Here is a 20,855-nt window from a genome sequence, read left to right on the forward strand (position 1 = left end):
TGATCGTGGTTGTAGCAATGGGCCTGCTTTGCCTGTTTGTGTGCATGATCACGATATGGGCGTGTGAAGTATGCAAAGATTGTGGTTGCAGAATGGCTGTTCTAGTTGGAGCTAATATTTAACTCTTGTGTGGTAGGATTCTTCATTGGGCTCGTATGCTATTATGGCATGAAGACGCAACAAGCCAATCAAAAAAACCAGAGTGGGATTTTTTCAACGTATGAGTTCCTTAAGGAACATAACTGTCATGGGATTCCCCAACCCTTGACAGTTCCACACTAGTTGTATCATGACTTTCGTGTGGCTGTTTCAGGCCAACCACCACCGCCCATTTCATCACTGAGTTTTTCATTGCCAGCACTCGCAAACCTTTTTTCCACCTCAGCTAGTACCTTTGACAGACTCCCCACCACATTACACCAATTGGCATTTGAATATTCATTCAAAGAGAACTCAAGTCCCTTAGCTTCAACTTTGCTCCTACCTCCTCATCGTCGAGTAAGCCTTATCAATGGGCCAAGTCTGGCTAGCCTAGCCTAAACATGATAGGCTTAGGTCGGGCCGAGCCGGGCTTCAAGAAAGAAAGAGAAAATAATGGGCTGGGCTAGCCGGGCTTTTCAGAAAATTCAAAGCCCATGTCGGCCAATGGCTAGGCCTTAGAAAATCCATCGAGCCTGGTCGAGCCGAAATGAGCCTTTTTGTCTTCTTTTATTTATTTATATGGATTGTTTTTGTCAATTCTTTTTTTTTTCTTCTATGTTTTTATGTTTCCCTTTTTTTCAGAGTTTTTTTTTAAACATTTGTCTATATATTTATGTCTTCCATAAATATAAAGATATAGTTATACAACCACCATAGTAACAAAAAAGAGAACTATAAAGTTATGAGCACAGAAAAAAAATGGAGACATAAATAAATAGTTATGAGTGTTTGAACGGGTCCTAACGTTTTCGGAAAATGTTTTCTAAGAATATTTTATGCGAATGAAAATGAGAAAATGAATTTGCATTTTCAAGATTCGAAAATACGTTTGGTAGATTAATTGGAAAACATATTCAAAAAAATAAAAATAGTGAAAACGTGTCTGGTATGACAATTTGAGATAATAATTTGTGAGTTATTTTTCAAGTATATTTTTTTGCTAATTTTTGTCCTAAATTTTTTTAAAAAAATATTCTGATATTTTAAAGACCAATATCATTACAAACAATGAAAAATGTATACTTTGAGAATAATAATGTATAATTTTTTTAAAAATCTAATTTTAGAAAAACTTAGATTATAAAATAATATTATCTTTAGTTTAAAATAAATATGAAAAAAAGGCAATTAAATCAATACATTGGGTAGAAAATGAAAACGATAATTTGGTGTTTTTAATTTTTGTACATGAGTTTAAATTTGTTTTTAAAAAACAATTCTAATGAAAATGAAAACGACAAACCGAAAGTATTTTCGGTAGAAAATGAAAACCACCAAATGGCTCTAAGGACTGAACGGGCCCTTATTTTTGTCGGTAAATAACACATGTGTTAAAGCTCTTTGCATTACAGGTAGGCATCATAATTTATAAAATAAAATAAAAATAAAAAATCAATGCTTTTTTGCCACCTTCTTCTTCGTTCATTCCTTTCTTCCCCAATCCCCTCATCCCTTCTCTCTCTCTCTCTCTCTCTCTCTCTCCATCTCCTAAAAATAAGATCTTGATACCTCCCAGCTCACCATCTCTTTCAAACTCAAACAACCCATTTACCAAATCTTCACAATTTCAATTTAATTTTTGTTATCTTTTCTTTTCCTCCAACCAGACCCATGGATCTGGCCCCAGAGGAGCTTCAATTTCTCACCATCCCAGACATCCTCAGAGAATCAACCTCCATCCCCAAACAGTCCCCTAAGACCTTCTACCTCATAACCCTAACCCTAATTTTCCCCCTCTCCTTCGCAATCCTAGCCCATTCCCTCTTCACCCACCCTCTCCTCAACCAGCTTCAAGGCCCGTCCACCGACCCGGCCCAGCTCCACCACAAATGGACTGTCCTCCTCCTCTTCCAGTTCTGCTACCTCATCTTCCTCTTCGCCTTCTCTCTCCTTTCCACAGCCGCAGTGGTCTTCACTGTCGCTTCACTCTACACCTCAAAGCCCGTCTCTTTCTCCTCAACCCTCTCCGCCATCCCCAAAGTCTTCAAGCGCCTCTTCATCACTTTCCTCTGGGTCTCTCTCCTAATGGTCTGTTACAATTTCGTCTTTGTGGCTTTTTTGATCCTTCTCATTCTCGCCATTGATACCCAGAACCCACTTTTGCTTCTTTTCTCAGGCGTTGTACTATTTCTTCTATTCTTGGTTGTACATGTTTATATAACCGTGGTCTGGCATTTGGCCAGCGTTGTTTCTGTGCTTGAGCCCGTTTACGGGTTCGCTGCGATGAAGAAGAGCTATGAGCTGCTGAAGGGGAAGATTGGGATGGCTTTTTTGCTGGTGTTCGGGTACTTGTCCATTTGTGGGGTTATCGGAGGCGTTTTTGGGACGGTGGTGGTCCATGGCGGGGAAGATTATGGGGTTTTTGTGAGGATTGTGGTGGGTGGGTTCTTGGTGGGTGTTTTGGTGATTGTGAATTTGGTTGGGTTGTTGTTGCAGAGTGTGTTTTACTATGTTTGCAAGAGTTACCATCATCAGGGGATTGACAAGAGTGCATTGCATGATCACCTTGGCGGATATCTTGGAGAATACGTGCCTCTCAAAAGCAGCGTTCAGATGGAAAACTTGGATGTCTGAGGAAGGAAGAAGATACTTGGATTTATGTGTAAGTTTCTGTGTATTGTAAAAAAGAAAGAGAAAAAAAAAGAAAATCAAAACTTTGGGAAAGGCTTGTGGAATTTGAGTTTAGTTTTTGGTTGTACCTATACATGTTCCTTGTTTCTTTCCTAATAAACATTTAAGCTAGCTGTTGCTTCTAATTGATTTACGTTGCTGGGAATTACTGTTAACTGTCAACCGAAGAAATGTACATGTGTTTATCGTAATAACTCTACAACCTTCAATGATTCAAAGCAGTATGAACATCCATTAGTAAAATCAGTTTGTTAAAGCCAAGCCTGTTACTCGTCAATTTTTTCCCTGTTTAAAATTTTCATTTTTCAAGGTTGTCTCCAATTGTGAAATTTGCTTACAAAAGGATGCATATGGCTATAATATTGACTTTCTTTTGTCGTCCCTGGGATCAACATGTTGTGATGTTATTTATCTTGTATTTGGTCTTTGCCATATTCTAGCGGTCAGGTTGGTTTGCCTTATTGAAGAACCTTCTGTTGACAAAAAAATAAATAATATAAATAGAAGAATCCAGTTGTCTTAGTAGTTTGAATTCCTATTGTATCTCTTTGTTTGTTGTATGGACATAGACGGTTGTCTTAGTAGTTTATTGTCACTAGACTATACATTAGGCCCCATAAGAGAGTGCGACCACCCTGGTCAATTGGTGTGACTTCTAAATAAATAAACACGTACATATAGTACTGGAACAAACAGATTGACTAAAAGTAAAAATGGTATGCTTCATGACAAAGGTGACTTGTAACGTATTGAATATGGTCTAAAAATGATCAGGACGGCATGTTTGGAACATGTTCTGTACAGGGTGTGTCATGGACTGTTTCACAAAGCTAATGCCCCATGCGTATGTGCTTAAGAGTTTGTGTACATTTGGTTTTTCAGAAGTTTGTTTGTGCATAAATATCCTTCTATGTTAACGCAGGATGGATTGTTCATAAAACCTTGCATGTCTGAAGGGTTCATGTAAGAGTGTCTTACAGGCTTGCATGTAGTGAACCTCCAAATCTTTTAGAGTTAGAGGTATTCATCATGCACGCTTATGATGCATCAGTCTTGTTAACTTAAGCTTCTAGATGGAAGAAACTCATTCTGTGCAAGTGATTCTGAATGGCCTATGTTTTGTGATTATTTGCCAAAAGGTAGTGGGCTTAGGGAAGTAATATTCTTCAGGTATGTGTATTCTCTTGGTATAGACAGTTAAACTGCAAACATCTCTATTGCCACTAGACTATGGATTACCCCCTATAAAAGAGTGCGACCGCATTGACTATTATCTATTACACCAATATGAAATGAAAGACATTGTATTTTTGGGGTTCTGAGTGAAGGAAGTCTAAAATAGGATTAAAATGATATGCTGCATTTTGACAAAAATGACTTGTAACAATTGGATATGGTCTCGAAATGATCAGGACCACATGTTTAAAGAATATTCTATACAGGGTGTGTTATGGACTGTTTCATAAAGCTAATGCCCCATGCACATGTGCTTACTGAGTTTGAGTACATTTGGATTTTCAGAAGATGTTTTGTGCATAAATATTATTCTAGGTGAGCTCAAGATGGATTGCTCGTTCAGTTCATAAAACCTTGCATATCTGAAGGGTTGATGTAGATTTGTCTTACAGGCTTGCATGTAGTGAACCTCCAAATCTTTCAGAATTAGAAGTACTGATCATTATGCTTGTTATGCATTGGTCTTATTGCCATAACTTAAGCTTCTAAATGGAAGAAACTCATTGTGTGCAAGTGATTCTGAATATCCTATGTTATCTGATTATTTGCCAAAAGGTAGTTGTGGGCTCAGGGGAGGAGTATTGTCTAGGTAAAAAGCACATCTCCTGGAGATAAGACATTACTGTCCAAGCTTGGCCTTAAACCAGGGTGGTTAAAAACCATAGGATCATCAGATGGATTTTGATTTCATTTGAAAATTTTATAATGGCTTTCATAGTTTGTGTTTGAGATCTGCGATTTGGTCCATTTAGCTGTGTGATTATTTGGTTTTGAACTGTTGCTGGCAGGTCAAAGTTTTGTATTTAAACTTATTTTCTTTGTAGTGGATGTTCTATATGCTTGAGAATCACATGCTGCCACTAAGAAAATCAATGTCAAATGCTTATCAAGTTTTAGTTGATAAGAATGCAAGGGAAGTGGAACCTTTTAAGCATAGAATTACAAAGTTGTGCTTAGTTTCTCTTAACTTGGTGTCTATGCAACTTGATGCAGTGCTTCCAAGCAATCCACATCAATCTGTAAAAAAATTATTGGCAACCAGATACTTTCCAATTAACCAATAATCCAGTTTGTCCAGTGGAAGTTGGACCGGTAATGTAAGCATCAACAATATGAACATGGCTTTCCTCGCTAATGAGACATCCTTCTATGAAATATGGATAAAACTAGCAATGCTTTAAGTTGGTAATTGTAAAGATAAACCTGTTCGAAATCCATTTGGGGATAGATGCTCAGATGTCTAAAGGAAATTGTCACCTACAGCTTTCACATGACGTCTTTTTTTTTTTTCTTTTTTTGGTTTTTTTTTTTTGGTTTTGTTTTGTTTATATTTTTTTTTTTGCCAAACTTAAGAAAGGGGAGGGGGAAACTCAATCATATGGGCATGCTGATCGAAGGTTGATCGAAGGTGGGAAATGATAATGTGGAAAGGAACCAGACACATATATGATGGCCGAAATTTATTTTCTTTTAGAGATTTTTATAAATATACCCAATTCTACTATCAATATTATAAAGATACCCTGATTAATTCAATCTAGAGTTCGACAAAAAAAAAAAAGGAGTTTCATTAAAACACAAAAATGGGGGCTGAAATTATAAAAAAACCCAACACCCAAAACACTTTATAAACACACCCAAAACCCATTATTACACACTCAAAACTCATTTATAAACACACCCAAAAAATATATAATTGTTGATTTTGGGGTTGATTTTGGGTGTGTTTCTATGTTTAAATAGTGTTTGGATTTTTTTATAAATACATGTCTGGAATTGGGTTTATTTATAAATTTGTAAAAAAAAAAATACAATCTAGAGAAGTGAAAAACTCAAAATCAGCCACTTGTTATGTATTTGTTAATATTTTATAGATGTAATTTCCTTTTTGTCATTGTGTCGTGAAATTTAGACAAAGAAACTCACATCTTGCCAGTTGGGTTAAATTTAGAAAAAAATGCCCACCAGCTGAGTTAGATTTAGAGAAAAAAGCCGACCAGCTGTCTTAATTGGGTTTATTTTGGGCTTCATATTGTGGGTTTTTCTTTTTCTTATGAAAAATTGGTTACAGTGTTGTAATTTATAGGTATTTGGAGTGTTTATTTGTTTTTGAAAATGGACTTTGGGTTTTTTTTAATAAAATTTTTATATGGGTTTTCTACTATTTTAACCCCTCTATTGGGCTTGAATCTCAAGCTGTCTTTATTTTTATTTTTTTCCATGTATTGGTCTTTCCCAACCGGTTTAATCATCTGCATAACTCAAACTGTCTTTATTGCCAAATTCTTTTTCTAATATAATGTATAAAGAGAAAATAATCTATTTTTTTTTTAAAAAGGAAAAAAAAAATCACATGAATTAGATAGCTGGGGTCCATTTAGACCAATTGCAATTGTTAAAATTTTAAATAAATGGGGGTTTCACTAAAACACCCAAAATAGGGGCTGAAATTATAAAAAAATCCAACACCAAAAACACTTTATAAACACACCAAAAACCCATCATTACACACACTCAAAACTCATTTATAAACACACCCAAAAAATATACAATTGTTGATTTTGGGGTTGATTTTGGGTGTGTTTCTATGTTTAAATAGTATTTGGGTTTTTTTTTATAAATACATATCTAGGATTGGGTTTATTTATAAATTTGTATTCTCTTTATTGGCTTATGTACTAGCCCGACCCATATTATGGAAGGACTTAACTCGGCTCATTGTCTAAAGGGTAGGAACTGGGCTTTAACTTTTAAGCCCACAAATAGCCTAGCCTAGTCCGATAATTAAGTTAATAAATTTAAAAAAAAATTATAAAATAAGCTAACATCCTTTTTATTTAACTAAAAGATTTAAATGAAACCTATGATTCATTTAATACTAATATTAATTATCAATTCCATTCAATATTCTTATAAAAGTGTGTTAGCTAGCTAAGTATATTGTATTCCAATATTTGTGTTAAAGTATTGGTGCCCTACTACTACTAGTGTAGCAGTAAGGAGTTTTGTCTCCACTCAGCTTGTCATGTGTTCAAGGCCTAACATTGTAAAGTGTATAAATTTGCACCCCCATCTCCCTTCTTAATTATTGGAGGGGAAAAAACCTTCTAAAAGTAAATTAATATTAATTATGGTTGCATTTAAATAATTATGACTACAATATTAGCTACTAGAGAGAGATGCAATTAACTTGCAAGCAATTCACCACAGTATTAGCTAGTCTTTATTCATGAATGACCACCCCACCCTCTCTTATATGTATGAGTGACAAATGAGATTATAATTCGAATTAAGGCTTCAGGCTAATCCTGCTTAGTGTTGCGATGGCCCAGCCTAGCCTATTTTACAGGCCTACTCCAGGCCATGGCCTAACATTCACTTTATAATATCTTGATTATAACAAAACATAAGGAAAACAAAACACTCGGTACTCTCAATCATGGATGGGGATTTACACGTTCCAAAATAGTGGTGTTGACAAAATAAGAAGTTCATTAATTTATCCTACATATTACATTATTTTGACTAAGTCTAAAATAAGGTTAGGGAGTGCATCAATTAAGTCTAAATTTTTTTTTACCTATCTATTAATCCTAACTGAATCATGTATGACATTTAGTGACCCTCCTCCTCACAAGATTCATCACTCCTCTGTAGGCAGCTTCCAACTCCTCGAGCGTATTTGATTTAGTCAGGTTTCGCAAGATACTACGACATTCAGGTTATATTTCCTCATAATCAATTCGAACATGAAGATGAGTACGAGGACTATTGTATTCAATGACATGTTGTAGTTCTTTAATAGTGGAGACTTTCTTACAACATGTAAAGGGAACATCGCTCGGTAACAGGCTGAAATCCCACATGGGTTGAGCAACATGATTATAGCGTACTTGAACAAATACACTATCATGTTTGTCTCCATCCTCTATTATTCTATGATAAATTTTTACCTATCTTTTGATCCTAACTGAATCCTATATGACATTTAGTGGCCCTCCTCCTCATTAGATTCTTCGTCACTACTCTGTAGGCAGCTTCCAACTCCTTCAAGCTCATTACTTTAGACAGGTTTCGCAAGACACTACGACGTTCAGATTATATTTCATCATAATCAATTTGAACATGAAGATGAGTACGAGGACCATTGTATTCAATGACATGTTGTAGTTCTTTAATCGTGAAGACTTTCTTACAACATGTAAAAGGAATATCACTCAGTATCAGGCTGAAATCCCACATCGGTTAGGCAACATGATTATAGCTCACTTAAACAAATACGTTATCATGTATGTCTCCCTCCACTATTATTATACGACAAATTTTTACCTATCTATTGATCATGACTAAATCATGTATGACATTTAGTGAACCTCATCCTCATAAGATTGTTCGTCACTCTTTTATAAGCAGCTTCCAACTCCTTTGAGTTCATTTACTTTAGCCAGGTTTCGCTAGACACTACAACGTACAGGTTATATTTCCTCATAATCAATTTGGACATGAGGATGAGTACGAGGACCATTGTATGCAATGACGTGTTGTAGTTCTTTAATTGTGGAAACTTTCTTACAACACGTAAAGGGAACATCACTCAGTAACTGGCTGAAATCCCACATGGGTTGGGCAACAAGATTATAGCGTACTTGAATGAACACACTATCATGTCTATCTCCCTCTTATATTATTCTAAGCAAGAGTAAGAACCATTTGTAATAACTAAGTATATCGCGTCTTTCATTAATCATATTTGAAAGATTACTCGGATCAGTTGAAGGGTGTAGATGCCGAACATGAGGCAGTCCACAATGAAGAAAGATAAATATTACAGATACCCGTCATCAATGCAACTGTAAGAGTAAGAACCATTAGTAATAACTAAGTACAGAACCATTAGTAATAACTAAGTACATCGTGTCTTTCATTAATCATATATGAGACTCGGATCAGTTGAAGGGTGCAGATGCCGAACACGAGGCGGCCCATAATGAAGAAAGGTAAAGATGACAGATACCTTATCATCAATGCAACTGCAAGAGTAAGAATCATTAGTAATAACTAAGTACATCGCGTCTTTCATTAATCATATATGAAAGATTACTCGAATTAGTTGAAGGGTGCAGATGTCGAACATGAAGCGACCTACCACGGCAAGGGGAACATCCTATGCATCCTTAAACTGTAACACACAGGACCTCAACATGTCTTCCAGAGTCTGGGTGGTCCTTTCCAATTGCCCATCGGTATGTGGGTGAAAAGCAGTACTGAACTACAACTTAGTACCTATAGCCTACTCTAAGTACCTCCAGAATCGAGAAGTAAACCTAGCGTCCCTATCCGATACAATGGACACAGGTGCTTCATGCAGTCTCACAATCTCATCCACAAAAAGTTTTGCCTCCTTCGTCAAAGAATAAGTTTCCTTGTTGGGTAGAAAATGAGCGGACTTGGTGAGTCTATCCACTATCACCCAAATTCCGTCACGACCCTTTGAAGTATGGGGAAGCTTGAAAACAAAATCCATGACAATACGTTCCCACTTCCATTCAGGAATCGGAAGTGGTTGCATAAGTCCCGATGGTTTCTGTCGCTCCACCTTCACTTGTTGACAAATCAAGCATCTATTCACATACTTGGCAATGTCTCTATTCATATGCGGCCAAGAATAATACTCCCATAGGGTCCAATACATCTTAGTATTCCTGGATGTATAGTGTAAGGGGAATAATGAACTTCCTTCATGATTTCTCTCTTCAATTCAGCATTCTTACTGGGTACACATAGACGAGTTCCTGTTACCAAAACTCCATCTCCCTTATGGCATAATCCGTCCGTGTACCATTCTCCACTTCTCCCTTTATTCTACAAAGTGTCGGATCCCCCAACTGGCCTGCAATTACCCATTCCACCATAATGGGACTCACATGCAAGCTAGCAAGGATTTCACCCCATTGAGTCATCTCCATTTCTACTCCATCCTTCCGTAGTTCCACTAACAACGGAAGATAGGCCGTCCTGATGTGAGCTAAGTTTTCAGTAGTCTTCCTACTCAGTGCATCTGCAACCACATTAGCTAGGCCTGAATAATACTCAATCGTGCAGTCATAGTCCTTGATCAATCACAGCCAACGCTGCTGTCTCATATTCAACTACCTCTGAGTGAAGAAATACTTGAGGTTCTTGTGATCAGTGAAAATTTGACACGTCTCACCGTATAAGTAATGTCACCAAATCTTCAAAGCAAACACCACCGCAGCAAGTTCCAAATCATGTACAGGATAATTCTCCTCATGCTTCTTGAGTTGCCTCGAGGCATAAGCAATCACCCGATCATGTTGCATCAGAACACATCCCAAACCTTGCAAAGATGCGTCACTGTAGATCACAAAGTTCCCCGAGTTATCGGAAGAGCCAAAACAAAGTGTGGTTAACCGCTTCTTCACTCCCGAAAACTCTGCTTGCACTCCTCCGTCCACTCATACTTAACATCTTTCTCGTCAATCTCGTGAAAGGCGCTGCTATCGAAGAGAACCCTTCCACAAATCGACGATAGTAGCCTGCTAACCCCTTGAAAACTCCGTACGTCACACTCGTGGGTTGTACCTAATTCACAATAGCCTCAACTTTCTGCAGATCCACATAAATCCCTTCAGTTGAAATTACATGTCTAAGGAATACCACTCTGTCCAGCCAAAATTGACACTTGCTGAATTTGGCATAAAGCTGCTTCCTCCTCAAAGTCCTCAATACCAACCTTAGATGCTTCTTATGCCCTTCCAAAGTTCTGGAGTAAACCAAGATATCGTCTATGAACACAATCACAAAGTGATCCAAATATGGTCGGAACACTCTGTTCATGAGATCCATAAACGTTGTTGGAGCGTTTGTCAGTCCGAACGACATCACCAGAAATTCATAATGACCATACCTCATTCTGAATGCGGTCTTGGAAACATCATTTTTCTAATCCTCAACTGATGGTATCCTGATCTTAGATCAATCTTAGAGAAATACTTAGCACCCTTTAATTGATCGAACAAATCATCAATCCATGGCAAAGAATACCGGTTACGTACTGTCACCTTATTCAACTACCGGTAATCAATACATAACCTCATGGTCCCATCCTTCTTTATCACAAACAACACCCGTGCACCCCACTGAGAAACACTAGGTCGGATAAATCCCATATCCACTAATTCCTGCAACTGAGTCTTCAACTCTTGGAGCTCAGCTGGTGCCATCCTATAGGGAGTTTGATAGATAGGGTCGGTGCCTGGAAGAAGTTCGATAGTGAACTCGATTTCCCTTTCAAGAGGTAAACCAGGGAGATCATCTAGAAAGACATCTGGGAAATCTCGAACAACGGGGATATCTTCCAGATTCAAGGTGATCTCTCGAGTATCAATAATATGTGCCAAATATCCTTCACCCCCCTTCTTGAGTAACCTCTTAGCTGTGATAGCAGAGATAAGACAAGTAGGGAGGACTCTACGCTCTCCCAGGAAGATGACCTTGGGTTGTCCGAGGCTCTGAAGTGTTCCTTCCTTTTGGAAACAATCCACTAATGCACGATACTTCTCCAGCAAATCCATCCCCAAGTAATGGCAGCCTAATTTGCATAACTTCTTTTTACTGCTTTCCACCAAGTGCATTTCCCTTCAGAGAAAAGTAGCTGCAAGCACTCTATCTCCATCTGGACACTCTAACACCTCAAGATTCTTTCCACATCTGAAATCCAGGACTCGGCTTCGCTGGGTCGGTGCTATCCATGAACTCCCTTGCTCCAAGTTCCTTGACTCTTTTAATTTCTGAACTTTCAGTACAACGCCTTCCCCGCAAAGCTGTGGTCATGGTGCGTGTGAATTGACTTAACACATGGCGCAAATCCAAGGCATTATCTCCGGCATGTAAAGATAGTGGAGGCAAAGGAACTGGTGGTGAAAGAGGTGGTGACGGAGATGGAGATGGAGATGGAGATGGAGGATTTGGCCCCTATCTCGGACTGCGACCTCTTGTTCTTTCTCTACGAGCTAACATGGTTCTACACAAAGAAACCATAGAATCATTAGTATCAACAATGCAACAAAAGTGCAAAAGTCGAAGGAAAATGAACCTAATGCTCTGATACCAAGTCGACAGACTCGCCCTGAATTCCTCGAACCCGGCGAATCCTGCCTTTGTTGCCAACATCTCCCGATGCCGGGCCCATTTAATAAAAACCAAGACTTTCTACCAAAATTTTGGTAGAGTTTCCCCTGTAAAATGCACAAACCCAACAAAAATTCAACATGCATAATTTGCATAATATAAATCTCAACCGCCAGCATGCTTTTAACATACAACAATCCAAATAAAGTGGCCTCCGGCCTCAGTAACAACCTAACATGGGCGATAACAGAGCATCTAACAGAATTAGTTTACAACAACAGTTGAGTAGAAGGAAATTACACAGAGCCTAACTATGTAGGAACGATTCAGCCAAATTTCGAACACCGCTATGAAGCTTCCAAAACGACTACTGTCTAGGGGGCGTAAAACAGAAAATATGTGAGTGGACAAAAATAAAATTTGCATTTAAAACAACATAACAACCCCACTATGTAAAAATAATGCTCAAGCATGCAGATTCACAATTCATAAACCAAATACTCAAAAACATTATTCTCAAAAACCCACTGAACCCAACTCACAAATCACAAATCCATTCCCAAAATTATGCAGCTCTTTCCAACCCATTACATACATATATATATATACATATATATATATAACATATACTTCTCTCCTTACTAATGTACCGGAGAAACAATCTAACCAGGGGATTGTTTGGTTAGTACGCAGGATTTCCATGTGCTAACCCGCGTCTAGGGATGAGGGGTCCAACCGGGGGACGAAACTCCATAACTCACACGCCGGCATTGCCAACGACACGTGTAGCTCACATATCCAATATGAAGTCCTACGCGCGCAGACGACATCATCACACACCGGCACTGCCAACGACATGTGTGATGAATCAAGCAATATACATACTCTTCCCATACGCCGGCACTGCCAACGACACGTATAAGAAGTGTTCTCACACGCGCATCGCCAATGACCCGCAGTGAGGCCCACAATCTCATGTTCTTCCCACACGCCGCACGCCAACGACACGTGTAGGAAGCCTAGTTACCAGGGGATGGTACTCACCTAGCATACTCATACATCTCTCAACCATCCCTCAAACTCAAACTTGTCACAATCTCACATCAACAACCCAAAACTCCATATCAACATACTAACGATACTCGAATATATCCATACCCAAAATATATTACAAATGCATATAAGAATATCAAAATCCATCAACCAAATATTTATTAAATCACATATACCATTTAAAACATATGCACAAATCCACTCACAGGTAATCCCAAGTTGCCCGAGCATGCGAGGGTCCCGTCACGAGTACGATCGAATCGAGCACCTATTTCGAAATACGAACCCTTGATTAATATAACGCACTTCGAAATGGAAATCACAAAAGAAAATACTAAAATCCCCAAGTTCCTGGTGCGTGTACGTCGAAAGAGATATCCTAGTCCGGTTACAGGTTTAGAAATCGCTTACAATCGAACGGTTATCGCTAACCCAGAAACTTTGAATTATTGAATCGGAGCATCCGGGGCTCTGATTCACGATCCGCGAATTCCTATAGGATTCTAAGAGTACCTAGATCAACATACTTCAATTTGGAAACGATCCGACGGTCAGAATCTATCGAACCTGGATAACACACAATATGTGAAATTCGTTCGATAGTCAAACGATGTCCGAATTGAGATCCGCGAAATCCTACGCACTCGTGACAACGTAAGGATCTCATCAAAATGTATTTCAGCTCTGCCACCCTTGCCCATGCACCGGCAGCGCGTAGGTGTGTAGGAAAATTTTCGGCGACATAAAAAATCCACACCACCACTCACCATTCCTATCCTAGATACTTCTCAAGGCAAGGATCACTTCATCCAACTACAAGAAGGTCCAATTTGTACGGGAACTTGCCGGAATTTTACTTTGAAAACCGGCCAAAACCTAGCTTTTCAAATTGGTTTCTAGACTACAAATTGATCCAAACCTATGCAACAGGTAGCTATAACTCAGAAAATGGATGAGAAACCGTACCTCACCCGTCGGAATTGGTGGCCAGAGGAGAGAGATCGAAAGGTGAGAAGTTTTGTCAAAACAGGCAGTTCTAGGGCTTATTCCGCGGTTTGCGAGGTTCCCGGTAGAGATCGGTCGGAAGTGGAAAGGAGAGTAGCCTTGTTCGCTTAGGACCGATCTGATCGTGGTGTTCGAGATGGTGGCGGTGAACAATAGCACCGGGAAGTGTGTTCTGCGTGCGGGGAGAATCGAGAGAGAGAGAGTGTAGGGTAGAAAGTGAAAATTTGATTTTTGATCGCCAAAACTTCGCATAACTCCAATTCAAGCCTACTGCATGTCTACGAATTCGTCTCAACACGACCTACCCAAAATACCCGTCACTGTCCCAAACTCTTTCCGGATAAGAAAATAACCAAATTACCCTTAACCCAAGGATAAATTCAAAATTTCTCTTAATTTAATTAAATTAAATTTGGAGTCAGGGTGTTACAATCGAAAAACGAAAATAATGTGCGAAATGGTATAAATCAAGAATTAAAGACAATGACGCCTCGTAACCACATGAATGCAGTAGGGAACATGATTCTAAATTATAAGAAAATTCATAATCAAGCATTAGGAGTTAGGGCATTAGAGAATCGCACCTTTGGAATGTCATAGAGAATTCAGCTTCAAAGCAATACGACTCAAGCAATAATAGCCTTCCAGTGAATGATGAGCTGAAGTTCTTGATTAACTGTGAGAGAGAATCCAGAAATTGTGAGAGAAAGAGATGGAGAGAGAGAAGTGATGAGAACGTTCAGGTCTGAATGAAAAATAAAAGAGGAAATGTCACACCCCATGATCGAGTCCGTCGTAGCACAATATTATTAGCTTTGGGCTCCCCTCTCTGCCCTCATGGTTTTGTTTCTGGGAACTCACGACCAACTTCCCAGTGGGTCATCCGTCCTGGGATTGCTCTAGCCTCAACTCGCTTAACTTCAGAGTTCCCATTACTCTGAAGCCAATGAGCTCCCAAAAGGCATCGTGCTAGATAGAGGTGGGCATGTACATATAAGGTCCATATAAGTCTCATGGTTTTTTTTTTTTTTTTTTATGACGCACCGGATAGATCACTGCTACTGGATCGATAAGGAATAAGGATATTGCAATATTAATTGCAAGGAATAAGGGCTAGCTAACCGTCACCATTCGATGGGCTTTGCCAATAAATTGTTTATTGTAAGGAATCATCAATATTATCATCCCGTAATTAAAAAAGTTCTTATTATTTGTTGATGTTAGTAACTTGTAAGATATAATATATCACAAGGATTCAACCTCTTCCTTTTTATTTTTTATTCTTCCAACTCGCGCACATATAGGTGGCAGGAATTTGGATGAATTTCTTTTTTAGTTGTATATTAACGACGAACTAATTTCATTAAACGGTTAAGAGATAAAGTCTCATTTAAGGGCCTTAGATAATACACTTATTGTGGAATCAGACAGTTGTAGAGAGAGGCTTGCTGGAGAAGAAGAAGAAGGGGTTAAGTTTTCCCGGAGCCGTTCCTTTAGAGTTTTTTTTTTTTTTTCTGAGCTTTAATTGGCATATATAGAGTGGAGAACTTGAAACTAAGTTGTCTTTTTTAAAGCACAATAAATAAGGGCACAAGACGGTTGTTGGGCTTGTAATACGCTAGCAAACCAGAACCAGAGCAGTGATGAATTGATTAGAATTTAGAACAATCAACCTAGTGATATTGGAAGACCTATTCTAATTTCTAAACACTTCTAGAACCAATTGTCATAGCGAAATATATATTCTTTTATCTAATTTGAAGCATATATCATCACATTGCGGTCGGTGTCTGATATTCTGTACCTGCATACGAAGCTTCCCTATATTTTAAAACAAGATAAAAACAATTACATTTATTTTATTATATATATATATATATATATATATATCACGGTGTATATACAATCACGGCGTTAGAAGACACAAATTACCTTTTTAAGGCGTGTTTTCATATGCCGTAAATATCAATTATGAACGACACACATTACTCTCTTTTAAGGCGTGCTTTGTCATATGCCATAAACATGAATTATTAACAACACGAATAGAAAGCATGTCCAAAATAACAAGTCATATAAGCTCCAATTTGGTGCAATGCTTGTATGATACGTAAATCACATGATGAATTTTCAACTTATGGATGGGAGGAATTTGGATGAATTTCTTGTTTAATTGTATCTTAAGTTGAGAGGTAATTTTGTTATTATCAACCCATCGCATATTTGGGCCAGTTTTCGGAAAAATAGAAAGGTATGATTTTGCGTGTGTGCATTTGATGGGCTTCGTCAAATCTGCCAGGTCTTCTTCTTCGTGAGGAATAAGCATCTTACAAACCATAGCATGCGCAAAGCGTGATAACTGCGAAACACCTGAGGAGATTTGCCACTGCTATGCCTCGACGAGTGCCTTGAAGCGTGGCTTATATCGATTGTCAAATAAAAAACGACGGCTAGTGTTACAAGTGTGGAGTTTTTGTTTGACAATGGGGCCAAAAGTCTCCAAACGATACAGCAAATTAACAAAGTGATGAGGGATTCACTGAGACTCCCATGTTCTCAGCTTACGACCGCTAATCTCTCCTAAGCCGCGCTAAAAGATTTTACGAATTTTAGACCGCCTTCACATTCTTCTTCTCTATTTATACTTTTCCGAGCCTACATGCTTCTCCATCCCAAAATCTTCTAAGCACCTTTAGAAATCTCTCTCGGTCTCACTCTCTCTCTCTGTTTTTATACACTCCAAACAAACATCATGAAAGGCTTCATGGTTTTTCTAATGCTTGCCATGCTAATAGCTTCAGCCATCACTACTCTCTCTGCAATACCAGACGAAGAAGAATCCTTCTTCAACGAGGAAAACAATACAGATGCAAAGGACGAAACCAAAAACCAGTTCGGAAAAAGCACTTCTCTAAGAAGCCGCTTCCTTGCCTACGGCAAGTGTGGGACGAAATGCAAGTACTCAGAGATTTGCTGCGAAGGTAAGTGTGTGAATCCGAACTCGGACAATGAAAACTGCGGCAGCTGCAACAACGCGTGCAAGAAAGGCACTTCATGTGCGTATGGACTGTGCAGCTATGCATGAACACTAATTATCATGACGCAGCAGATCGATAAGGAATAAGGATATTGCAATATTAATTGCGCAGCTATACTTTTATACATGAAAATAATTTATAAGGACCCTTGAAATAAGAATATGGGATTGTGATCTGTAATTTTATATTTATTTTCACTAATGAGAGCAACACGAATTCCAGAGTCATGACTTCATCAATAATAATCATTCTCTCTAAATTGTTTTATGCATGTCTCTTGTTCATATTCACCTAATTCGAGTATATATATATATATTCTTCGGAAACCCAACTTTGTTTGCTGCTGAGTTAACGTTTTGTGCCCCTTGGAATGAATTTAGGCCATGCAATATTATTATTCATAGAAAAAACACATGCAATAATATTCCTCTATCACCTAGGGCTTCAATATTGATTCTTCTCCCTCTCTCTATTTATTGCCCTTTCTAACCTGCATGCTTCTTCATCCAAGTTAAGCAGTCATATATACTTTGATCTCTTTTCTTCACACACACAAAGTGTACTTGCTAGCCTAGCCGTGTAAATTACATGATGATGAAATCTCTCCAAGTTTTCTTTATGATAGCCATGCTCATTATGGCGTTAGCCATTACTCTTTCTGCGACGGTACCAAACCAAAGAGAAGCATTCTTCAGGCCAGGATCGTCAACAAGCCAGTTCCTTGCCTCTCAGTCGTCTCCAGGTCGGGGTGGATGCGACCAAAACCCTCTTGCTTGTAAAGCCACTGAAGGCAGTGCGGGGACAGATTGGTGCAGCAAAAAAATGTGTGGAGTTGATATATCCAACTGTGGTTCTTGTGGGAAGAGATGCATCAGCTCAGAGATATATATCCTGCAACACTCATTGTATGAATCCAATGTCTCACAATCAAAACTGTGGCAAGTGCTCCAACCACTGCAAGAAAGGCGCTTCTTGTGACAATGGAATGTGCGACTATACATGGAAATATATATATATATATATATATCATGAACCCCCAGATCTACTTATTCTCAATAACGATCAAATAACATATATATGCATGTGCATATAAATATATATACATATTGATCCATCTATATTTATTATTTGACAAACTACAGTAACCCCCTAACCTATAGGGTCATTTATGAGTTCATACCCGATTTTCGGAACATTTGTGGGTACATACACAACGTCGCAAAAAATTACAGATCGCCCCCTTTCTTTAGCGATTCTGTCATAAAATCCGTTATGTGCCTACGTGCCTAGCTGGACAATTTTTTAAGGGCATTTTCGGCAGATCAGGTCCCTGATTTTCGCGCCAACACGTGGTTTAGTTTAATTCAAAAAAGAAAAATAGAAAACCCCCAAATCGTGTTCCATATCTAAGCCACCACTCAGACCTAGCCCCCAAAATCGATAGAAGTGGATGCCCAGGTTCCAATTCGAAGAAGACAAAGACGACGATGTCGACGAGGTCGACAATGTCTGCAAATCGAAGATGCAAAGCGGGCCAGCCCATTTGTCACTGCGGCAATCAATGTCATCTGACGACGTCATGGACTGACAACAACCCTGGGAGAAGATTTTGGGGCTACGCCGATTATGGGGTCAGAAGAGGTTGTGCATTCTTTGAATGGTATGATCCACAAGTAAAGGGCCAAGATTGTGATATCTGGACTATTGAAACGAATGCGTAAGGAAGCAGAGGAAAATTGAAAATTGAAAAAAAGGTTGGAGCTGCCTTGAAAGCACAAAGATTTCTACGAGCAAGTGTTCTGGGTTCTTGGATTTTTTTGATTGTGTTGTTGGGAATGCTAGTAGTGGAATGGAGAGACTCTGGATCTTCCAAGAATGTGAAATTAGCACTTACATTTTAGGGTCTATATCTTAGAAGAGTTGGGTGATGTATTTTGTGGCCATTTGTGGGACATTCTGGAAAATCAAAGTGCTTTGTGTATGAAAGGTCTGTTTCTTGTAATTTCCCATGTGAAGTTGTATGAAAGATGTTTATGTATGAACAATTGTGAGGCAAATTGGAAATGCAGAATGTTTATGTATGCACAATTGTTAGGGAATTTCCAATTGAACAATTGCTTGAAGGCAAATTCCATTATATTTTGAGTTCAAAACTGTTGCATACATTTCCAACATTTGCATCTCAATTTTACAAAATGAACATGAGCACCTAATCTGGAATACAATAAAACAGCTACCAAAACCAGAAGTTGGTCCCCACTTGGAGTTCAAAATACCAGAAAGTAAACTTCAAAAGGCCACATCACAAAACCAGACATAATACTAGTTCAAAATCAAATGGAATTTGCATAAACTAAGAACTAAGAACTAAGAACTAAGAGACTATTTTCTCTGTCTCTTGGATGCTCTCAATCCTATTCCAGCAGTTTCAGATGCATTTGGCTGGGAAGCATTTAGTGCAGCCTTCTTTGCAGCAGCAGCAGCCTTTGCCCTTACATATGCATTCTTTCTCCTAACTCTTGCAGCTGCTTTTGCTTCATCCTACAGACAAAATACACTCTCAGCTTCAAACAATAAAACAATGAAATTGCTTTTCCATTTTAAGGAAGAAACAACATAACATTTCATCAACACAACCTAGCAATAAAAACAGGCACTCACAGCAGCAATTGCAGGGTCTTGGTTAGATATCTTTCTTGGTCTTCCTTTACCCCTTGAAAGGGGTTTTTCCTTTTGAGGTAGATTCCGATGGTGGGTGGTTTTGTTATGGCCAGTTGAGCCACAAATACTACACCTCATTTGCATTCCTTGTCTTCCCAACCATTTTTTCCCACTCCTATCTATTCTCTCTTCAGCTCCTTTTATTCTCACCTTTCTAGGTCTTCCAGGTTGTCTAGTGTAGGCTGGGGGCTTTATTGCTGGCTGGTTGGTATTCTCCCATAGTTGTGATCCATTAATTGGCATAATGAGATTGTTATAGAGGGCCATGTAACTGTCCTTGCTGTAGTATGAATGCACATAATCCTCCACAGCTTTACCTCTTTTGTAATGTATGGCAGCAATTCCATGAGCACAAGGAATGCCTGACAAGTCCCACTTTCTGCAAGAACAAGTGTGATTATCCAAATCCACCACATATTAGTCACCTCTTCCTGCATCCACTTGATATTTAGGACTACCAGACCACTGCACAGTATAATTACATGCTTCTAGCTTTTTCTGTGCACATGGTCAAAAATGTTCTTGCATATTTGATGAGACCAACTGCTCATCTTGTCCCTCCTCCACTGGATCATTCTCATCAACAAGCACCTGATCATCTCTAGCATTGTGTAATTGGCTTGTCCCTTGCTGTCTTGATACTATTGTTGAAGCTTTCACACAAGTTATTCTGCAGCATATCACACTTAATATGTGTTCTGAAATGAGACTTACTCCATTGTGTTGGTGGTTTCTCAGCAAGCCACTCCCGTGCATTGCTATCTAAGGTCTTTATTACTTCCATTTGATAGTTAAAACAAGGCACATTGGTAGCTCTAG

The 20,855-nt window shown here is 38.6% G+C and overlaps 2 protein-coding genes across 2 annotated transcripts; both read left to right on the forward strand.

Moving 5' to 3' along the window:
• The first annotated feature begins 1,616 nt into the window (after positions 1-1,616).
• On the forward strand, positions 1,617-2,957 carry LOC103343260 (uncharacterized). The gene has a single exon (XM_008246926.2). It carries the CDS (start codon positions 1,813-1,815, stop codon positions 2,773-2,775), a length of 963 nt encoding a protein of 320 aa, XP_008245148.1. The 5' UTR covers positions 1,617-1,812; the 3' UTR covers positions 2,776-2,957.
• Positions 2,958-16,794: 13,837 nt separating this feature from the next.
• LOC148918620 (uncharacterized) lies at positions 16,795-17,542 on the forward strand. The gene has a single exon (XM_089049256.1). The coding sequence runs from the start codon at positions 17,030-17,032 to the stop codon at positions 17,360-17,362; it is 333 nt and encodes a 110-aa protein (XP_088905382.1). The 5' UTR covers positions 16,795-17,029; the 3' UTR covers positions 17,363-17,542.
• The last annotated feature ends 3,313 nt before the right edge of the window (positions 17,543-20,855 follow it).

Source organism: Prunus mume, linkage group LG3, assembly GCF_029339155.1.
Source record: "Prunus mume cultivar Tortuosa linkage group LG3, ASM2933915v1, whole genome shotgun sequence".
Taxonomy (NCBI): Eukaryota; Viridiplantae; Streptophyta; class Magnoliopsida; order Rosales; family Rosaceae; genus Prunus; species Prunus mume.

Bases quoted from the DNA above. Each gene is read 5' to 3' on its own strand.
- LOC103343260 (XM_008246926.2), top strand. From the start codon at position 1,813: ATGGATCTGGCCCCAGAGGAGCTTCAATTTCTCACCATCCCAGACATC.
- LOC148918620 (XM_089049256.1), top strand. From the start codon at position 17,030: ATGAAAGGCTTCATGGTTTTTCTAATGCTTGCCATGCTAATAGCTTCA.